The sequence below is a fragment of the Tribolium madens genome, unplaced genomic scaffold, assembly GCF_015345945.1.
Source record: "Tribolium madens isolate multiple individuals breed KSU strain unplaced genomic scaffold, Tmad_KSU_1.1 Scaffold_20;HRSCAF=117;Tcas5.2_LG4, whole genome shotgun sequence".
Lineage (NCBI taxonomy): Eukaryota > Metazoa > Arthropoda > Insecta > Coleoptera > Tenebrionidae > Tribolium > Tribolium madens.
Window position 1 is genome coordinate 5,991,401 of NW_025400985.1, and position 20,387 is coordinate 6,011,787.

Below are 20,387 nucleotides of genomic sequence, written 5' to 3' on the forward strand. Positions count from 1 at the left end.
CATATTTTTGAATGAAACTTTGATGAATTTTAATTAATTTCAGCGAACTTGTCTATGCAAATGTTAAAATTAGATGCTATACTCGGACCGAGAAATTTTCCGGTGCACATTTATTTAATATTTTTTGCAATATCTGTGAACTGAACTTTTCCATTAAAACACCGAGAGATCTATTAGGAACAAAATTTTAAATCCGTTCTGTTTTCTTTTCATTCTTTGAAAGCAATCTCTGAATATGTTTTATTTGTTGTCCAATTTTTCCCAGCGAATTAAGCATCATTTTTTCAGTTCTGAAAAAATATTTTAACATTCAAAACGGGTTTAATCTAAAAATTTGTTATGCAAATAAATTATTCTTTTTTACCTTTTGCATGACTTTAATAACTTTCTCTTTAGATTAAATTAAGAATCTTTTTATGTCGTTGATTAAAATTTATTTCTTCAGTTAATTAATCATAAACTTGGTGCTTCAAACAACTTAAACTTATTCTACTTAATTAATATTGCTTTTTGTTGTTGTCCTAAGTACATCTTCTTTGGATGTGCCACAGGCATAATAAATTTATTTCCTCCGACATGATACTAAAATAATTTATTCGTACAATTTGTGCTACTTAGCTAGTCCACGTAAAACTGTAAGATCAATTCTTCAAGTAAATCTTAACAAGCACTAAACATTACAAATTACAAACTTTGTAAAGTGCTGTGTGTAAAGAAGCCCGCACTATTCAAGTTGTAATACACGGTTATCTAAGCTGACTGTAACTTATCACAATTCTCTTTGATATGTAGATTACTACGAGTTTGTTGTTGGCATTGATAAACCCAATTCACAAGCGAAATGCTGCCAGATATAATTCTTTCTGAAATTAAATTAGTGTGCAAGTAAAAATTTTAAAAATTTCCGTTCAATTGCAGAACTAAATGTAGCGTAAATGTGGCGAGGATGTAGCAAGGACATTTGAACACGAAATTCCTCGTCCAGTCATCTCTTTCATCCCCTCCTTTCTCGTAACACACAATATCACAAAACGTCAACAACTTAAAGAGTTTCATTCTCGACACTTGACAGCTCCAGACCCCCAAATTGTTAAAAAAGAACGTCTCATAGAGAGAAGTTGACCGGCAAAATCACGAAGGGGGATGTTAAAAGATCATTCCTCTTCAACGTCATGCCATGATTGGAATTTTTACCAATTTAACCGCCGTCAGGATATGCGTCTGATGGAAACATCTTCAATTCTTATAAGGGTCAAAACGAGATTTGCACGACACGAGTCACACTTGCACGCCGCACCGTTTTTTACGACTTTTACTCTGAATATTTTTGGGGAGGAAAAAGGGATGATTTGGCTTAGAAGCAACTGACCGATAACAAAATTAGAACGTTTATTTTTATTGTAGGTAGACCTTTGATGAAAACAAATCATTTGGATTTTGTGGATTTAATTTGATCTTAAATGTAAGATAACTGCAGATTTTTCATAATTTCTTGCTTAAAACTTGTGTTTACTTTTAATAACTTTTGAAACAAAGTGCAACATCATCTTAGATGTTTTATTTGTGTTTCATATCTTGTTCTTTGGCTTTCATTTAAGAAACATTTCCTCGCTTAGCAGTTATCAACTCATTAACTTAACCCCTAGAGTTTCTTCTCCAGAAGGTAAAGGTATATAGGTAGTATTAAAGCGTTTCATAAAGTTTCAACTAAGCTTTGTAAACTGTTTGTCAACATATTTCACAGACGTTGTTTTAGATTTATCAACTCAAATATAACACATGTGAAAAACTAAAGTTACTCGTAGCTTATCTTCTCAGTAGAGTGACTAAACATTTATGTTTTTAGGTTTCAAAGAAATTCAGGAATTCCCCCCACAAAAAAAAGGAATAAAATCAAATTTTATAAATAAAGTTTAGAAAGTACATTTGTCAATTTTACACTGCGTTTAGAGAAAATTGGTAATAACAATATTAAATATTAAATTGGCAGGTTTGCACTCGCTGGAGAAAGTAATATCGAAAAAGTTATTTCATTTCATCTGTGAGTGAATAGCGAAATGTAAAAAATATTGAATAAATTTTTTGTTAGGATACTCTCAAATATTCGCCTCAAGATTGAGTGGTTTTAGTGATGCAAGGAGATACTTTACGGTTTGGTGGTTTATGGCTATTTAGGGAAAATTATCTGCTACACACTCGTACAAGATCATAAATAAAATTAGTATATACGACTAAACCTTTGAACTTGAATAAATTTCATAGAAATTTGCGTTTGAAAAGAGCCTTCTCGAACATCCATTCAAAGAAATGTAAAAATTCTTTTGCGTTAATTGAGTCATAATTTTATATGCGAAGACCAACTGTTCAAATTATGCAAATGTGCTTCCCGACTGTAATCAAATACCACTTAATTATTTTCCAAGGTGCACAAGAAACTAATTCGTTTTTGATTAAAATCATTAGTGGTAGTAAAAATCCTCGATGTATGTACCACGAATCCTGTGTGAAATTTTAATTGTGTCAGGTTGGTTAAAAATTTAGAATAAATACAGGCTCGTTGCAAGTTTAAAATTTTAACTTTTATTTGTCGACTTTTTAGTTCCAGGGCAGTAAAAAGACAGTAAAATACTTGTTCATATAATATGGACTTATGCAAGTATATTATGCAACTTGTCAGAAGTTTTGCTAAATTGTTTTTGAGGCATTATAAGTTCTATGGTATCGCATTTAAAATTTATGTTTTGCAAAAATCGGTAATTGAAAATTTTGCTGCTTCAGTTTAGGATATCTTTGCGAGTAATGTTGGTTAAAACTCACGTAAGCAGGAAACGGAAGCCGAACGTCCTCTCCGCAAATAAGACAGGAGACATATGTAGTTAAATGACCAGTAGTGCTTGGCGCACATTGCAACTACTATTCCGACACAAGTTCACCAATTTGTCACGTACAAACATTGAAATTGTGATGATGGAGAGGAAGGTACTTCTCCAAAAACGGAAGTAACTGGATTATTGCAATAACATGAAATAAGCTTGCTTTTAAATCTTCTTACTAATGCACAATTTAGAAAGGTTCACATATTAAAAGAAACTAAAAAAATTTAAACAATGTTATTTGTCGTGTAGATTTAAATTGAAATCACATTAAATAATCAATGCTGGTACTTAATTTTTTACAAACATGCAATAAAATAATTATTATTGACTAAATATGTAAGCAAAAATTCCAAACCGAAGTTTTAAACTATTTGGAAAAGAAATTGGAAAAGGTTGCATTTTTGGTGGAGGCGCCGGGTCAGTTCACTTGAAATTACCCTAGTTCCTACTTCCACTTTATTCATTGCATTATAGGAAGCTATCAAAGTTGAAAAAAAATTAATTTCGTTTTTGTTACATTATTTGTTAATCCATAAAGAGTAGTTGAAAACTTGTTAGTGAAAAGTTATAGCAGTTTCAACGTTCAGCCATATAGCGAGATACTGTAATATTCCAGTATTTAATTTAAAGCAAGTGTAGCTTATACGAACGTACATGTAAATCACACATATAAGCAAAGTTTTCTGCATAAATTTTGTTTACCATTGGTGAGATTTACGCGGCAACAATTTCGCTTTGTTTTTAACGAATGGCTTTGTTATAGCGTTGTAAATTACAGGTATGATGTTGTTAAAATAAAAGTTAAATGAGGCTAAGTGTAGGACGTGTTTGTTTTCCACTCCATCCGCCAAGAGATTTTATTTATATTTCTTATTCTATTTGGAAGTTATTTTGATCGATTTCGAATTTCGCTCGAGATGACTTGACGAGCACTTTCTTACATGTTTCTAGGAAAATAAACAGACTCGAATGGTTGTATGAGAAGCAATAATATACAGACAATTTATTGACAACATTTCCAATTCTGTGAATTTTACGTTATTATTAGTGTTTACCTCAGTCGGTCATATTGTGTAACATGTTTACTGGACTTGCAGTTCATTTAATTAACATAAAACATGCTTAGAGAACACAACCTACACAAACTAATGTTACCCAATTTGATTTCAAACAAAGTAATTAAAAATTTTGTTGATTACATTTAAATCAATTATCGATTGTATTACTGCTTCTCAAACAGTAGCAGCCAAATGAAAAACAATTAGCATTTAGTTTTTAGAGTGAGAAACTAGGATTTACCTAAAGGTCAACGCGAGACAAATTCAAGCTCTTTTAACTTATTTCCGCCATGCAATTACTATTGTTATCAAAGTACAAAGCTAAGAGGTAAACACTTTTCTTGTTGATGGAGGTTCTTACGCATCCTTTTGAATCGATACTTTTGTAACATTAACTAAAGTGCCATACGACCTTAATACCATCCCGGTTAAGTGTTAAAGCAAGTGTATTTTTAACTTTGTGTTATTGGCAGCTATTAGAATACATTAGCTGAGTATGTCGTTCAACGTTTTGATAGCGTGTTCAAATTTATAGTAGTATCATGTATCCGGCAGACACGTCATTTCACAAATACCTACGAGCACCTCTTTACAATGAACATGTCAGTGTTCATTGAAAATAGAGGCTAGTTTTCATTCAAAATTTGAGACATTTGATGTGTTCTCCAAAACACACACAAGTTAATTTGGCGGGAGAAAATGGCAAATTTAAATTCTCACCTGCTATGTAAAAGTGGCTGCTCTCGTTTTTCAGATTATGAATGATGGGCTGCACGCTGTCGTATGTAATCGTCTCGAGATAGTTGGATCGCAGATCTAGATAGATTATGGTGGGAACGCCTCCTAAAAGTCCTCCTGACAGAACAGCCAAACGATTATGGCTCAAGCTAAGTTTTCGCAGATGATTTAAGCCAGCGAATGCGCGATTTGATACCAGTTCGATCTGATTGTATTCCAAATGAAGTTCCTGAAACCATACAAAAATTTGTAGCAACAAAAAAAAATTAATTAATCAATCCATTCATAAATTTCATCATATAGAGGCTGGATTATAAAAAACGCCCCGAGCCACTATTTCATTACTTATAAAGACGTTACAATACTTATTTGATCAAAATAAACTTGAATTACACTCTTTAATTAATATTTGAAAATACATAATACGCAATTTAACAAAAAAATATGTTATTTAAAATTATGAACTAGTTTATGGTCTGTAACACATATTGTAAACTGATTTTTCTCAAAAACGGTAAGTTGTATCGAAAAAACGCAAGTGACCTCTTTCTTGTTAAAAACTATGAAATTTAGAATTTTGTGGCTGAAAGTGGCATAGACAAAATAATTAGGCTACGTTTTACCTTAAACCCCTCCAGTTTAGAACGCTCCTGAGTAAAAATTTCGATATTTTATCTTTGAATTTATGTGTATAAAAAAGGTTATCAGTTGTAACAAATTTTGTAATTTTATCTACAATGGTTTCTAAAATATTGGAAAAAATCCATTAAAAGATGCACCCCTTTTAAGGGATGTAACTCCTTTATATAACATTTTTCGATACATGTTTAAAGGAAACTTTTATCTTAAAAGTGAATATTCTATCACCTGATTAAATTTGTAACAATAAAAATGGAACCCCCTATAATAAAACAGAAATATTAATTCTTTAATTTATTAATCACTTATATTTAAACCAAAATTGATGAAGTATATAAATAAAATAATATAATCTACTCGTATCATATTAAATCTTCTAACGGAAATTAAAGCCTAATATGACTATTTTGCCATTTGCAATTTTGCTTTTTTTGCAAGCTTCATATGATTTCAACTTCGTGTTTTTATAAAGCAATTTAAAACAACCATTATTAAAGTTGTTTTTACGTTGATTGCGATTTTTATGAATAATACGATGACAACATAGAGAACGTTACATAAAAATGTAGAAACACTTTTAAACAATTGTAATAAGTCTCAGAAAGTTTTATTATCCTCGCTTAAGTTTTTATTTTTTGTGGTTTCCTTCACAGTTTCAAAGTGAGCAATCTTTTCCATAAAACTTTATTATTTTGTTAAAGTGCACAAGTTACGTCACTATACCTGCCTTATAAAATATAATATTGATCGTAATTTTAGATTAATGTGCGTGCGTGCGCTAGTCAATTTTTTAAATATGTAGGTTAGTTGGAGGTTGTTAATTAAGATATTAGTTTTGTGTTTACAACAAAATGTCTGCCTTGCTTTGTTTATCCAAAATACTGTGCATTCAGCTATTTCAAAATACAATTTTAAACAGTTGTGGTAATTCTAAATCCTTTATTAAATGTAGTTTCGGTTTAGGACCATTCATGCAGTGCAGTAAAATCTGATTGTGCAGGATTTAAATCAAAAGCAAATATTTTTACTAATACGATGGAAATTTATACATAAACAATTTTTAAATGAAGCGATTAAAACATAAAACTGAACCATGTTTACATTAATGTGAAATTTATTTTTTATTATACAAATATTCTATGGCTCATATTTTTGTTTTCATTTAATTAGAGAATTTAGAGAATCATTGACCAGAAACAATATGTATCTATCTGTGATTGTATTTTAATACTCTTGTGTAATATTGTAGTTGAACTCTTCATTTTAAATTTTCATCTTTTATTGTTCATTTTATGAAACTTGGGCAGCTCTGACACCAAAATTATCGGAAAATTAGAATATAGCACCGACAGGTTGTTTGTTTAAATCGACTGTGATGTTACATTTCACACAAAAAAGCTCTCCTATATTGTATTCTTCATTACTTGTTTAATATAGCTCCCTAAACCTCTCAACAAATAAAATAACTAAAACTTTATGAAAACAATTTTACCGTAAATAAACAGAACAGAATTTCATTTAGATTTTTCTAAGGGATATGAAATCAAAAATAATGAGATTTCTCAATAATCCCTTAATCTATTCATGAGAATAAATTAAAACTGGCGTTAATCCCCTGATATGTATTTTTCCACCACTTAACGCCGAATATTTCGTTTCGCTGAACTCGAAAGAAATTCACGAAATATTCGCATGCAAAGCGCTCGAGATTCTTCAATTGGCGTTCGAAATCCAGTTTCGTGATTTTAATTATAGTTTGTTTTCGAATGTGCATGAAGAACAAAGGATGATACGTTTGTGAAAGTTGGATAGTTTATGGGTTTGTGGTTGTCACATTGTGGGTGAAATTAAGTCAAGTTTCTAGTTCGCAACACCAGAATTGTCAGCAACTTGAGCAGGGAATATTGTTGTTTATTCGACAACATTCACAAGTTGAATATTTAAATATTTACACCTGAAAGGTTTAGGCAAACAGATCGATTTCGCACGCGTGTCCGCCTGCATCTCCTAAGTTTTCACTGCTTTAAAGGGACGAGGAAAAAGAAAAATGGGCTGGGGGATCGACGGAATGTCATGCCATAAAGAGGGAATGGGTTTTTTGTTTATATTTTTTTGCAAAAGTTTTATCGCATCTATTTATTCAGATGACTGAGATGAAATCAATATTTCAATACGGAGTGGGTGATAAATTATTACTATTTTTCGTCAAAAAACTTCTAAAATAAAATTTTTGAATTATCCCAAGTAAATTTTTATCTTACAAAATTATTGAGAACAAATATTCTTAGCTCTGTTCTTGTCTGTTGGGACCTTCCGGCTAACTTCTGTTTAATTACACTGCTAGTGGTCACTGAGCTGTTTATAATTCTACTACGGTAGTCAATTAGAGATTTCTACTTAGTCTTATCGTGAGAAAACTTTTCCTGTTTTTCCCGGAAAACACTGATTATTGTTCGACAACACTTTATTTTGTGATTTGCCCTTTTATCAACAAGTTTGTAGTTTGAAAGCAAGCTAATTATCCTTCTATCAAACAGTAAAAATAATAAACGTAAATATTAGACGTAATTATGATTTTATGATTTCTTCTATTGAAAACTTTTATTTTGACAACTAAGCTAGCAAATCACTTGGAAATAGAAATGCTTAAAGAGAACATCTTTCTAATTTTCCTGACCCAGTTCGTCGATATAAACTGAAGTCTTTCAATTTGAAATTGAAAATTTTACAGTTAGAAAAACGTGAAACTGACGTAAACAGTATTTTATTTTTATTGTTTTAAAATGGAAAATTCAAAATAGTAGGATTTTTAAAATCCGCAGTTTTAGCCCACCTAAGCTCGTTTAGCTGCTTCTCGTGTTTGTAACAATAACGCAGAATAAATCTTGTCAAATAAATAATTAAATTGCGGCAAAAAATTTGGCCAAGATTTTGTTGTAATTATTACTGGTTAAATTTATCAGAACTAAGGCTGTTTAATACAGTGTCGTATTGTTTGGTCCGATCAATGAGAAAGAAAAGAACTCATTCATTGCATAATTACTCTAAAATTACCGATAAAGTCTATTAAGTTCTTGTATAAAAGCCGCTAATCAAATTAAAGTGCTAAAATTAAAATTCGTTAGAGCAGTTTATGTCACCTAAAACAATAAATTTAAACCGCAGCTTTGCCGTGATTGTCATTTAAAATTCACATGACGGCAAAAGAGACGTCTGTTGTGGCTCTTTCGGTAGTAAAATATAGTCATACCTTGTAATTTCATCCGAAGCAATTTTAATTAGGCAAGCAGTCAATAACTTTAATCGGTGGCTTAATATTCAGAGTAGATTAAACTAAACGTGGTTAGTGTTGCACATATTGACCGGTGAGCTGTTTTGTTGAACATGAGGGAAATATCTCAGGATTGCTTTAACTTCTCTTTTGTGCACACGGACAATTTTCTACTAGCGCACACTTTCTTAATTAAGTTTTTACAAGAAAAGAAAAATACGTCTGACGATTTTGTTTCTTAACGAGTTTAATCATGTGTTGGGTTTATTGAACACCGGAAAAGTCCGCAATAATTGGCAGTTGCAGCTGACGCTCGTATAGGAATATACTTGAAAAGCTGATATATAGGTACACAGCTTTTGCATCAACGTTTAATTAACTTGGTCAACGATATAGCGGGAGTTTTGATAAAATTACTGAAACATGACCCTTCTGCAAACAAAGGCACTAACGTCAAACGACGCCACTTAATAAATACAACGTCTAGTTTAGAACGTCGATCAGGCAATTTGTTTATATTCTTGCATATACATTCTGTCGGCTTTTACCACAACTTAGTTAATTTAAAAACTAAAATATATATAAAGTTTGTTTTTTTTTTTAATGGAAATTACCAAGTCAAAATTTTGGTGAAAAAATTGGTAGCAGCTTGTCTCCATAGCCACAAATTTTGTTTACTCTTTGTTTTTGTCCCTAGAAAATTTGTTAAAAAATTATGGTTATGTGTTCAAATTGAGATGTTGTCAAAATTTTGACTTTTATGAATCTTGTGTGCCGGTTTGCTGTTTGAAAGCACTATAATTGAATACCTGAGGACAGACATCATTACCTAAAGTCTAAAGACAGAATTCAGTGCTAATAATTTTGACAGAAACACACCGCAAGTAAGTACAATGTTGTGGATAAAAATAAGATTCTTGCTACAAACACTTTGAAGAAAAAGGATGTATATACAGAAAAAAGTTATTTAGATACAAGTGGGTATTATGATGATTTGGCAATAAATTTTGTGTAATTTATTGAAATGAGCTCAAAGTTGATGCATTTTATAAATTCTTCCTCAGCTTTAGTTTCAAAATTGTTACTTTTTCCACTCGTTCCTCAAAAACGATGCACAAGACACTAATTTAATTGCGTTTTTTCCGAGGTTCTTTTTCATTCATGTTTATTTTGTGTTCTTGTCAATTTCTTGCTAAAAATTGAGAATGTTTAGCAAACCTGCATTACAAATTGCGTCTACATGTTAACGGGCCCTTTTTCTAACTCTCTGCTTGCGAACCATTCGTTTCCATATTTCTAAAAACTGTTAGCGGTACCGAATTTGTTCCTTTTTTGGTGTTTAGTCTCTAAATTTTCTTAGACGATTTTTTGTGTTGACGTTTAATGACATTGTTTTCAAATTAATTCAAAAAACAGGAACTGCCAACTTCCTTTATTAAAATTACCATGAATGAATTTACTAGTGATGCCAACGTTAAGACTGTTTGGCATTTCCATTTAAAAAAAAACTGACTCTATTTATCGATAAAACATACAAGTCATCAATTTTTCTCATGCCCATTTGTCTATAACTTTTGTTTTATTTCTTCATCTTGAGTATGGTAAAGTGTTTTTAGATAACGCACAATTAAGGGACATAAACTGTAGTTCAGAGTGCAATAGCATTTGAAATAAAATTAATGGAAACATTTGTAGTTTAGTAATGTCACATCAAATGATTACATTTTAATTAATTGGTCATAAAATATTTATTTGCCTTGTTTTCAATAGCATGTACTTCAAATAGTGAGAAATAAGTCAAGCGTTTACACATTCTGAAGGGAACAAAATAAAAAACGAGACATGTTTTATTGTAATTTTTTATGTCAAGTCTCAAACTGAGTACAGCCCATTTGATCTTTAGTAGAGTAGATGTTTTCCTGGATACATAAAATTGCCAATAGAGATTCATCACATTGAATTTTATGTAGAATAATAAACTAATTACGACATTCGCAAATGTTAATTAAAATCAAAATTTCTCTTACATATTTCGAACATGAATGAGTCGACAAAATTTTTACCGACTAAAGAGTACTCATCGAATTCCATCCACGCATGCATTTAATGATGTGTTTTTCAAAGTACGCTCTAATTAATAATATTTGARCAGTAACTATAGTGATAGTTTTAATTAAAGAGCGCTCATTTGCTTCAAACTATTTCAAATATTCCGCATCTGCAATACAGTTTAATCAATTTCTGCAGCATATTACCAGTTAGCACTCGAATTTCAAGTATGTCGACTAAATGCGCATATTTACTTTATTTAACCCAACACGAATGACCCACGTTACTCGTTTAACAAAAACGCTAATAATTATTATTAGCCCGTTACAACAGACAATTKTTTTTATTAAKGTTGAGAGAGAAATTATTGAAATTAATGTTGAACGAGGAGTTTTACGACAAATGCCAAAAATGCATAAAAATTTATCATCATAATGAAGCATTCTGACACGATGCCAGTCACTGTGATTAAATTAAGTATTAAATTGCAATCTTGCTATCTATCTAGACGTAAAAAATATTTTTCAAAAAATCTCTTTTAAAAGTTTTTAATTAATCAATGAATTGCAAAATACAATTGAATAAAAGCCGTTTGTTATTATTATTGTATATCATTTAGATTTATATTTAAATAATAATAAACAGACAAAATTATAAAATCATAATTAATGATTTTCACTATAAAACTATTAGTTAACTAATTACAAAATATGTATCCTATATAGTGGGAAACAAGTTTTTATGGTTGGAAGCTCATATTGGTTTGGGCTATCAAAATTTTTGAATGGTATTCTAGACTGCTTTATTAAAAGTTGTGGTTCGTTTTCAATAGAAACATAAATGACCACCTCACAATAGAGAAACTTTTATAATAGGCCACTAAACGAACAACTCTATAAATAACTTAATTGGGATACATTCTTAAAATGTACTCGAATTTACATAAAAATGTATGTACAATGCAGTCAGATGGTGGATGCGCCAGAAATCTTCTAAAAACATTTACAAATAAAGTCTGAAATAAATATCGGTAACTTCCTAACTTAAGCTTATAAGTAGATTGAAACCATTTTTGATTTTAAGATTATAAAGCACTTAACACTTGCGGTAAATACTTGTTAAAGTTATTGTACAAAGTTTGAACGCTAAATTAATGCTGTGTTAATATTATCAAACAACACTAACTTTTTAATAAAATCGTTTTATTATTACACCAAAAGAAAAGCCTGTGACTCTTACTAATCTTATTTCTACGTAAATAAAATTTTTGAAGACAAAACTCTTGAGAGTTTTCTTCTTGAGTGGATTTGCAGTAAAGATTGTAGCCATTGTCTAGCATTTGAAGTTCGTTGAAACACAATAATTGAWTGAACTGCAARAAACTTGCTTGAAAGAATCTATATTATGATATGAGTCAACAACTTTTACATTATTTTATAGTAAGTTGATATAATTTTAATCAACGCGAGAGAAAACAAAGATGTGAGATCAATAAAGCATGTTTGTTACAAAGTAGCTAAATAAATTTATTTTTGTTTTAATTGTAGTATTTTACTACAGTAATTATTCTACGTAATCATTATTTTAGAATACCTATTGAATAAAACTGAAAATGTTTGTAAAATGTGTCTATAACTTCCAATGATAAATATTTACAAATACTCAATTTTTATAAAGGAGGATTTACTTTTTGCGCATTGGCATAAAAATTATTCTCACCAAATGTTTTTGTTGCAGTATATCACATCCAAAGCGGCAACACCACGTGGCATAACTTCTCTGCTTGCATTATAGGATGTCCGCGTCTGAGAAATACATCGTACCTCGCTATTTACTAATTTAATGACCAAACTTGTGTTGCACGGATCATAAACTAAGACTTATTTGCATACTCATTGTAAATCTCAGTCCGGCAATCAAAGCATACATCTCCCCGTTTATAAAATAAAATGACGTGTCTAACGTGGTTACAGCGCATTTGTTCCCTCGAAAAAATAAAAATGAAATCTCACCTCCAGAACCCACAACTCGGAAAAAGTGAGATCGCCGAGCATGCTGATTTTGTTATAGCTGAGATCAAGTCTTTTCAGCTCGCCGAGTCCTGTAAACGTGTCTCTGGTCAACACGCTTATATAATTCGTGTCCAACTCTAGCTCTAAGAGATGAGCGAGATGTCTAAATGCTCCTTCTTGTATCACACTCAAATTGTTGTGAGCCGCGTAAAGCTTCTGCAAGCGTGGTAAATCGACGAACACGTCTCTACGTATCTCGGCTATCCTGTTCTCCTCCAAGAAGAGCTCCGTTAAGTTGGTAAGATGCGCGAATGCGTGGTGATCAAGCACCACGATCTGGTTCCTAGACAGCGTTAATTCCCTCAAAGACGAACTATTCGCAAAGGCGTACGGGTGAATTTCGTTTATGCTGGCGTACATTATCTGCAGCTCTTTGAGGTGGTTCAAGTGGCGCAATCCTGCAAAACCAATCAAAATATTTTCAATTTTTTTAACAATCAATTTTTAAAATTAAAAGTACCTTTGGTGGGAATAAAGGTGAATTGTCCTTGTGGCCTGACGAGGAACTTTAGCTGGGTAATATGCGGCTGTGTCGCAAATAAAGACCAAATGTTGTGATCTTTGGAGACTCCGGTAAATACCCAGCATTCGGCGCTTGTCGTGTTGACAGGGGGCGACCCTCCCACACAAACGCAATGCAAAGCGGCAGCGTTTCCTTCCATTGTGCAAAGATTTGCATCTCTTTGAGATTTCACCTTTTCTCTCTTTCGCTCTTTTTTTTTCCAACTGTTCGACGTCGCACCCATGCAAACTGACATTGCAATTAGCAATAATATCAGACGTTGGGAACATCTCATGGTGACGACACCTGAAACCAAACAGACTATTTATTATACGATACAGTCGTCTCACGTTTATTGTATAGACTTTGTGCTTTTAATAATCGTATTTTACAACCGAAAGTGAGCATTGGAGAAACACGGGAAATTTACTTTCAAATAAAAATGCAATCGTAAACAACGGCTTTTATTTAGAACTAAGTGAAATGCTGTTGTGAAATGAATGCTAATAATAATTTTTACTTCTTTTCGCTCGCACACAATGGCCAACTGTGACGAGAAATATTACTAGAACTTTTTATTTGGAAATGTTTTGTTCTCGGCGAAATTCAAAACGTAGCGTTAATAATTTGGTTCAAAATTTGTATACGTAAATAATATAATTAAATAGAAACAGAATTATCATTTTTAAATGAAAACTTTGTTGCACAAGAGAGACAATTAGATTGAAATCAGAGTTGCATCGAGTGGTGAAATTCCATATTCTGCAATTACTATAAATGTGGAACTAGCTTCACTTCAAGACTAAATTAAATATAGATATTTCCAGTTTGTGGGCATATTTAACTTCCTATCCATCTCTCAAATTATGTAATTTAATATAACATTATTCGATTGGTTAATTAAGTCTTATTTGTTATATCTGTGGTTACGTGTCTCAATTTCATCCTAAAGCAGTGTTTTCAATTATTTAAAATCATGATAACTTTAGTGTGTCTTTCATTCCAAAAATGCGATTATAATTTTTCACAATGCTGATCAATTTTTCTAATTTTGGATTAAAACTAAATTTAAAATTCTGTTCTTTACAAAAATTTGTTAGTTTGCAAGGAATAAAGATTTGTACCCAAGAACAAAATAACGAAAATTCTATTTAAAATCAAACTCAGTGTTCACAAACAAATTCCTGCTTGCATATTGCGTAAAAAGCCACTTTATGTACTTCAGCAGCAGATAATTCTGTTGATAAAACATTTGATGCATAAAGTAGTAGTGAAAACATCACATCAAGTAGATTCCCACAACACGAAACGCGCCTGACTTTACCTACATTTATTTGTTTGAAATAAATCTGTTTTTATAAAAATATTAGTGCATTAGGAATATGATTCGAGTTGGAATCATTTTCTTAATTTAAGGAACAATTATCAACAATTGTGGGATGTCGTGTCTGGATATAAATATTTCAGGAATAATTACCTTAATTAAAGGCTGGTCATCAGTGGCAGACGAAATGGACAAAAGTGGTCATAAAATAATAATTACTGTTAGAAAAAATGTATCAGAAATGAAACAGTATTGATTGAGTTAATATGCAAATGTTTATTTATGAATGAAATTACGTTGTACTTAGGAAACATGTCGGTGTGTAATTTAAAAGAAGTTTTGCATTTCCGGGAGTCTCATTGACTGAAAATTATGTAAAATATTCATATTAATGAATATCCCGGAACATGGTTGATTTTTCCCTGCCCTCTGGTAGAATCTTTATTACCACAGTTACAAGCTATATTCATTTCCTTCAATGTAAACAATGTAATGTTTTAAATTCACAAGAGTCTGTAATTTCCTAGATATTATGATATTTAGCTTATTTAACTGCCACCGTGCACGGGAAATGCGTGACATATGGCATTTTCACATGAACAAACAATATTAACGCATACATTAGAAATTTTCCCTGCTTCCGAACCGATTTCACATTAATCACAAGATTTCTTGGGTGTAATCTCAACAAACGGCAACATTTTACTTGTGATATGCTATACTTCACCACGCTCAAGTCACAAGAGATTAATTTGTCTTTTTTATCGTTTTGGAAACTTTTCCAATGCGTAAAGCAGAAATTAATTATACATGCATTTGCATCTTAGAAGGGATCCACAACAGTAATCTGGCGTTAGAGGTCAATTCAATTTAGAGTTTTCTCTTTGTGTGGAAATTATATGGACTGCCACTGAGACTTCATCTCTGCTAATTATTTACATACAGGTTTTTACTTTGATGTTGCTCTCTAATGGCATCAAAGTAGAAATGACGACTTTACTGAGCTTTCTTATTTAAAATTAGAGGGGACGCTGGCCGAATATGGGTCACGTTTACGACCCGCTTAAATCCGAACTTTACATCACCTTATCGGTGAGTTCTGTGGCCCTTGGATTATTGCACAAATCCGCTTTTGAACTACAGTTGTGTTAAGTAGAGTTAGGTCTGATCTTGCAAACTCTTGTTTGACGTGATCAAACTTATCTCACGACAAGTATGATGAATTACAATTTTTGTAGGTAGGAGTTACATTGGAAAAAAGTAGGTTAACCGTCTTGCTTAATAATTTAATGTAAACGAGGAGTTTATTAAATTGAAATCAGGAACTACACTGTAACAAATTTAATTTTTTTTTCTAATCTCTTTTTTGTTATTTTCATAATAGTACATTTTGTAATAAGTTTCGTAAACCAACTTTTCTAATAAAGTTGCGTATGCTAATTTTCCGCGCTTCATAAGTATATTTACATTTTGTTAATGTAATTGTTGATAAAGATTTGTCAAGACTATTTTTATCTAAAATTTGTTGCTACGAGTACATATTAAAGTTTCATATTGCTTAACGTTTTTGTTTAGTTCTTAATTAGTTAATTACTGAATGAAATGCGTTTTCAAATTTTTAATGTACAAAAACTAAGCTTTTACCTTTTCCCTTTGTCACGAGGTTTTTCCACAATACTTTTATGAGAGAATTAAAGCTTTAAAAGTAAACGAATTACCGGGTTTATGGAGTACAGGTTGGAGATCGCTATTTGAAGAGCTTTCGTGCTTTTCAGTAATGAATTATATCAACAAATAATTAAGAAAGTGATTCGCTTTTCTTTACTCTACCATTATTTTGAAACTCTTCAGTCACGCTTAAAACATTTAACTTATTGAGATTCTCATTTAGTTAATATAATACTCCTTCAGGTTAAATGATGGTGAGTATATATTCTATTATTTCAGAGTGATCAGCAAAACATAATCAAATTTGTTTAAAACAATTTTTCACTCATTCTTCTATTCCAGGAAAAAAATCAGAAATAAATACTAGTTAGTATTCCAGTTTAAATGATATCTTCTATTCACTTCATTACTATATAAACTGCAATCAGATTGTTATGACTTTAATATTTGCTTTACTATTTATTCATTAAGCAAATGCATGCTACACTACTTGAAATTTGGATTAAACACAACTAAAGATAGGAATCAACATGATGATATTTGTTTAAATAACTTTGCATCATAAAAATTCCAAGCATTCATGAGATCATTACTTTATAAAAATGTTTTTTAATTCTCCAAACAAGCTGCTAGAAATTTTTTTTCGTTTTACGATGTTTAATAAATTAAATTACTTTCAAAATGTGTACTGACATTAATTTTCTTTGTTTTTTATAAAAACACACTTAGAAGATTTACGTTATCCTTTCTTCTTTGCTTTTAATTGTCTTGAGGGTATTTTAAACAACTTTTAATTTTTACTCGATTTGTAATAAGTGCAAGCAGACCTTATCTAAATTAGTTTGCGTTATCGAATTTCTCTTGTAAGTTTCACACCCAAATTTGATTTTTGATAACATCTCTGCAAATACTAAATCCGTTTTAAGTCGTTTCCAAATCAGTTATAAAATCGAATTTCAGAGCACGAAGAATCAAAGCAAAGGATTATATTTCTATTTAAGACTATCTAAAACCTAGAAACGCGCAGAAATAACAATAAACGTTTTCCAAGTAAACAAAAATGGGTACGATAGCCAAGTCTGATAGCAGTAATTAAAATTTAATTAAAGTCGTTATTCTGGAAATTTTATAATAATAGTAAAAAATCTATTAATCTCAGCTAGCGTGCAAGTCATGAAGTATGTTTTAATATGGGTTTAAGTTGGTAATAAGAATTCTTGAATTAAAATTTAGACGATGTCAGAAGGTTATGAGAAATTTGAGAAAATGAGAGAAAAAAATAAGAAGGACGACCGGAGTCGAATTACTTTAGGTCAACAATAAATAAGCCAAACGAGACGAAACGTGCATATATAGAAAGAAGAAGATAATGGAAGCGAAGCGAAAAAACATGCTAAGACTCGGAATTTTTTATAATAAAGTTCGTCTATTTTTTTCACTTAAATATATAAATAAATACATTTTTGATTATCCAGTCTAAATAGAAAAGCTTTGTCATGTGGGAAACAAAGTTATTTTGATACAAAAAGCAGAGAAAAAAGACGCCTCTTGATATGGAGTATATTCTAGTAATAAGTATCCTGAAAGCTCCATTAGGTAATATTAAGCTTTCAGTTCATATTTTAGTTGCTTTGTGCTATTAACTTGACGGTACGATCAGTAGTTACAAAAGTTTTGTTGTCAGTAATGAAAAAGATTAATTATTAAAACTTGATAAAAAATAATTCTGTCCATATTGTGGTTTCTTTGTTCTATTATATAAACGAAAAGCTTCGCCAAAATGCATATTTTATTCTCTGGGGGAGTTTCAATATGAAACCTCCGGCTACTTTTTTCATGAAATAAATGGTAGGGTAAACGAATTCCGGGAAAAAGTTTTATGTGTTTTATTCGTCTTCTTTTATCACATTGTTATCGGTGTTTTATATTCGAATGGTCAGTTGAGTGAAATCGAACGGAAAACAATAATCGACTCGTTTTCCCACAATATTCGAGCGTTAGACCGGCTTCTATATTATTAAAAAGCAGTTAAGAATTCAATACGCGATGAACATATGAAACCTAATTCCCAATGACACGGAATATGATTGATGCCACCGCTTAAGAAAATGAACATGTATTTTTGTTAGATCCAACTCGATCAATAATGCTAATTGATGTCGGGCTAGAGTCTCCCTAGTCCGGTTCTATAGTCCATAAAAACAAACGATGATGGCAAATCGAAGCCACGTCAGTATTCAAAGACCGCGACAAATCCCGAAACAAATTTCTTTCTTCTGTGTAATGATTAATTTATTTTTAAAAATTTTAATTTTATCAACAACTGCTCCAGTTGAAGCTATACGAGCAAGCTGTGTACGAGTATGACTCCGGATTTCCAATCAGTTAACAAGCTTAATCTTATCAAAGTTTTATTTTGCTTTTCCTGAACCCTTGCAAATTGGCTTTATTGCTGTTTTACCTAATCAGATTATTATTAGTAAGTAGACGTTTGGAGAAACGACTTTTCGTTTAATAATAATAATCAACAGAAAGGATGTAACTAATTAGGCAAAACCGCTTATCCATATTTTATCTCATTTCACATCCTAATCCAATTTGTTACAATAATTGCAAACAATTCTCGAAAGAATTTGCAAGTAATGAAAACGACTGAGAATGCACAGGTGTTGGAATAAGGTGAACAACGGAAGCCATAAAACTCGGAGATAAGGTTCATACAAGGAGGAAACTCTCGCAGCTGGTCGAAACTATTTTTGTTCTAAATTGAACCCATTTAATATTCTAATCAAACTGAACATTTGATTTGTTAAAAATTTATTACTTTATTAGGAGTATATAAAAGTGATAGTTTATGTAGCAAAGCTGAACGTTTATTTTGTTAATCGCAGCTGAGGCACAAAAACTCACTTTTACTCCAAATAACATATACTATTTTAACCGCAAATGTATTCAGATGGAGAGTAAAGAACAACACTATAATTAGAAAGTAAATGAACAAAATATTTAATCAGAACCAGAACGCTTTGCAATGAAATCTAACAAACGTCAATTCAGTATCCAAATTTGTGTTAAAATTTTATGACTGCATTTATTATTATTTATTTATTTATTATGATTATTTTTGATTTATTTATTTATTATTTATTTATGACTATATTATTGTATTTATTATGACTAGAGCATTTAGTTGTGCGAAATGTCGTTTGCTGATGATTTACAATGTACCTCTCCAGAAATTGCTGATAATGACAGAAATGTCATGCTAAAAGTAAAAATGCTTTTAAGTGGAAAAATAGAATTTTTACTCCATAGCTGAAAGGTAAAACATTTACTTGTCTCATTTAGTCGTAAAAGGGTTATTTTGTGAGTTTGCGGATAAATAAAATTATACAAATGGTGTGATTGATATAAACGAAAAACCTCATTAAACTATTGCTGCGAGTTGGCTCGTGTTTAAACTAATTTTCAATTTTTAAAAAAAGTAAATTTCATAAACTTAACTTGTAAAAAATTATACAGTAGAAAATGAGCAGTGGAAAATGTAAAACTTGTAATTTATTCATTCAACGTAAGACAATTACATACTATAGTCTGCGTGACGTGCCTTGCTTTAAACTTTTTCAGTTCTTTGCATAATACTTTATAATAAATTATGTAGTTAATTCCTGACGTTGCTGTGAGTAACTAACTTCTTTGGTTAAAATAAAAGGCGGAGTAAGTTAAATGAGATGTATGAAAAACGAGAAATGAAACATAAAACTGTTTTATTTGATCTAAGTTGCATTTTGTTAGTGAAACAAAAAAAATATTAAAAATTCAAACGACTCGTTAATATTGTAGTAGGTTTTAGAAGTCACATAACACAATTGAATGATTTTGATTTCGAAAAATAGAATGTTCCGAAGCTTAAATGAAAAAATTTAACTCGTTAAAGTTAAATATTATTTTTATTCTGTTACGTGAGAACTTTCAGATGCATAACTTTATATTAAAATATTCAATTAACAAATGAGAAGTTAAGTGGAAAATACTTAGAAAGTATCAAAATTATTCTTAATCGAGAAAACTGAAGGATATTTGAAAGAAAAAGATTCCTAATAACTTTCCATTTTTAATATCTTCATGACTTTAAAAGCTTCATTTTTAATTAATTATTCTCGTTATTAGCCTGTATACCTTCTAAAAGC

General features: G+C 30.9%; 1 protein-coding gene across 4 annotated transcripts in view; it reads right to left on the bottom strand.

Moving 5' to 3' along the window:
- Positions 1 to 20,387, bottom strand: part of LOC123004914 (connectin) — a 123,792-nt gene that overhangs the window by 31,041 nt on the left and 72,364 nt on the right. For all 4 annotated transcript variants that reach the window (XM_044398442.1, XM_044398441.1, XM_044398443.1 and 1 more), the window contains 3 exons: positions 13,164 to 13,511; positions 12,644 to 13,101; positions 4,655 to 4,901 (listed from right to left, as the gene is read on the bottom strand). In XM_044398442.1, the coding sequence (XP_044254377.1) occupies positions 4,655 to 4,901; positions 12,644 to 13,101; positions 13,164 to 13,500 (1,042 nt within the window). In that variant the 5' untranslated portion in view covers positions 13,501 to 13,511. The remainder of the gene's footprint in view (positions 1 to 4,654; positions 4,902 to 12,643; positions 13,102 to 13,163; positions 13,512 to 20,387) is intronic.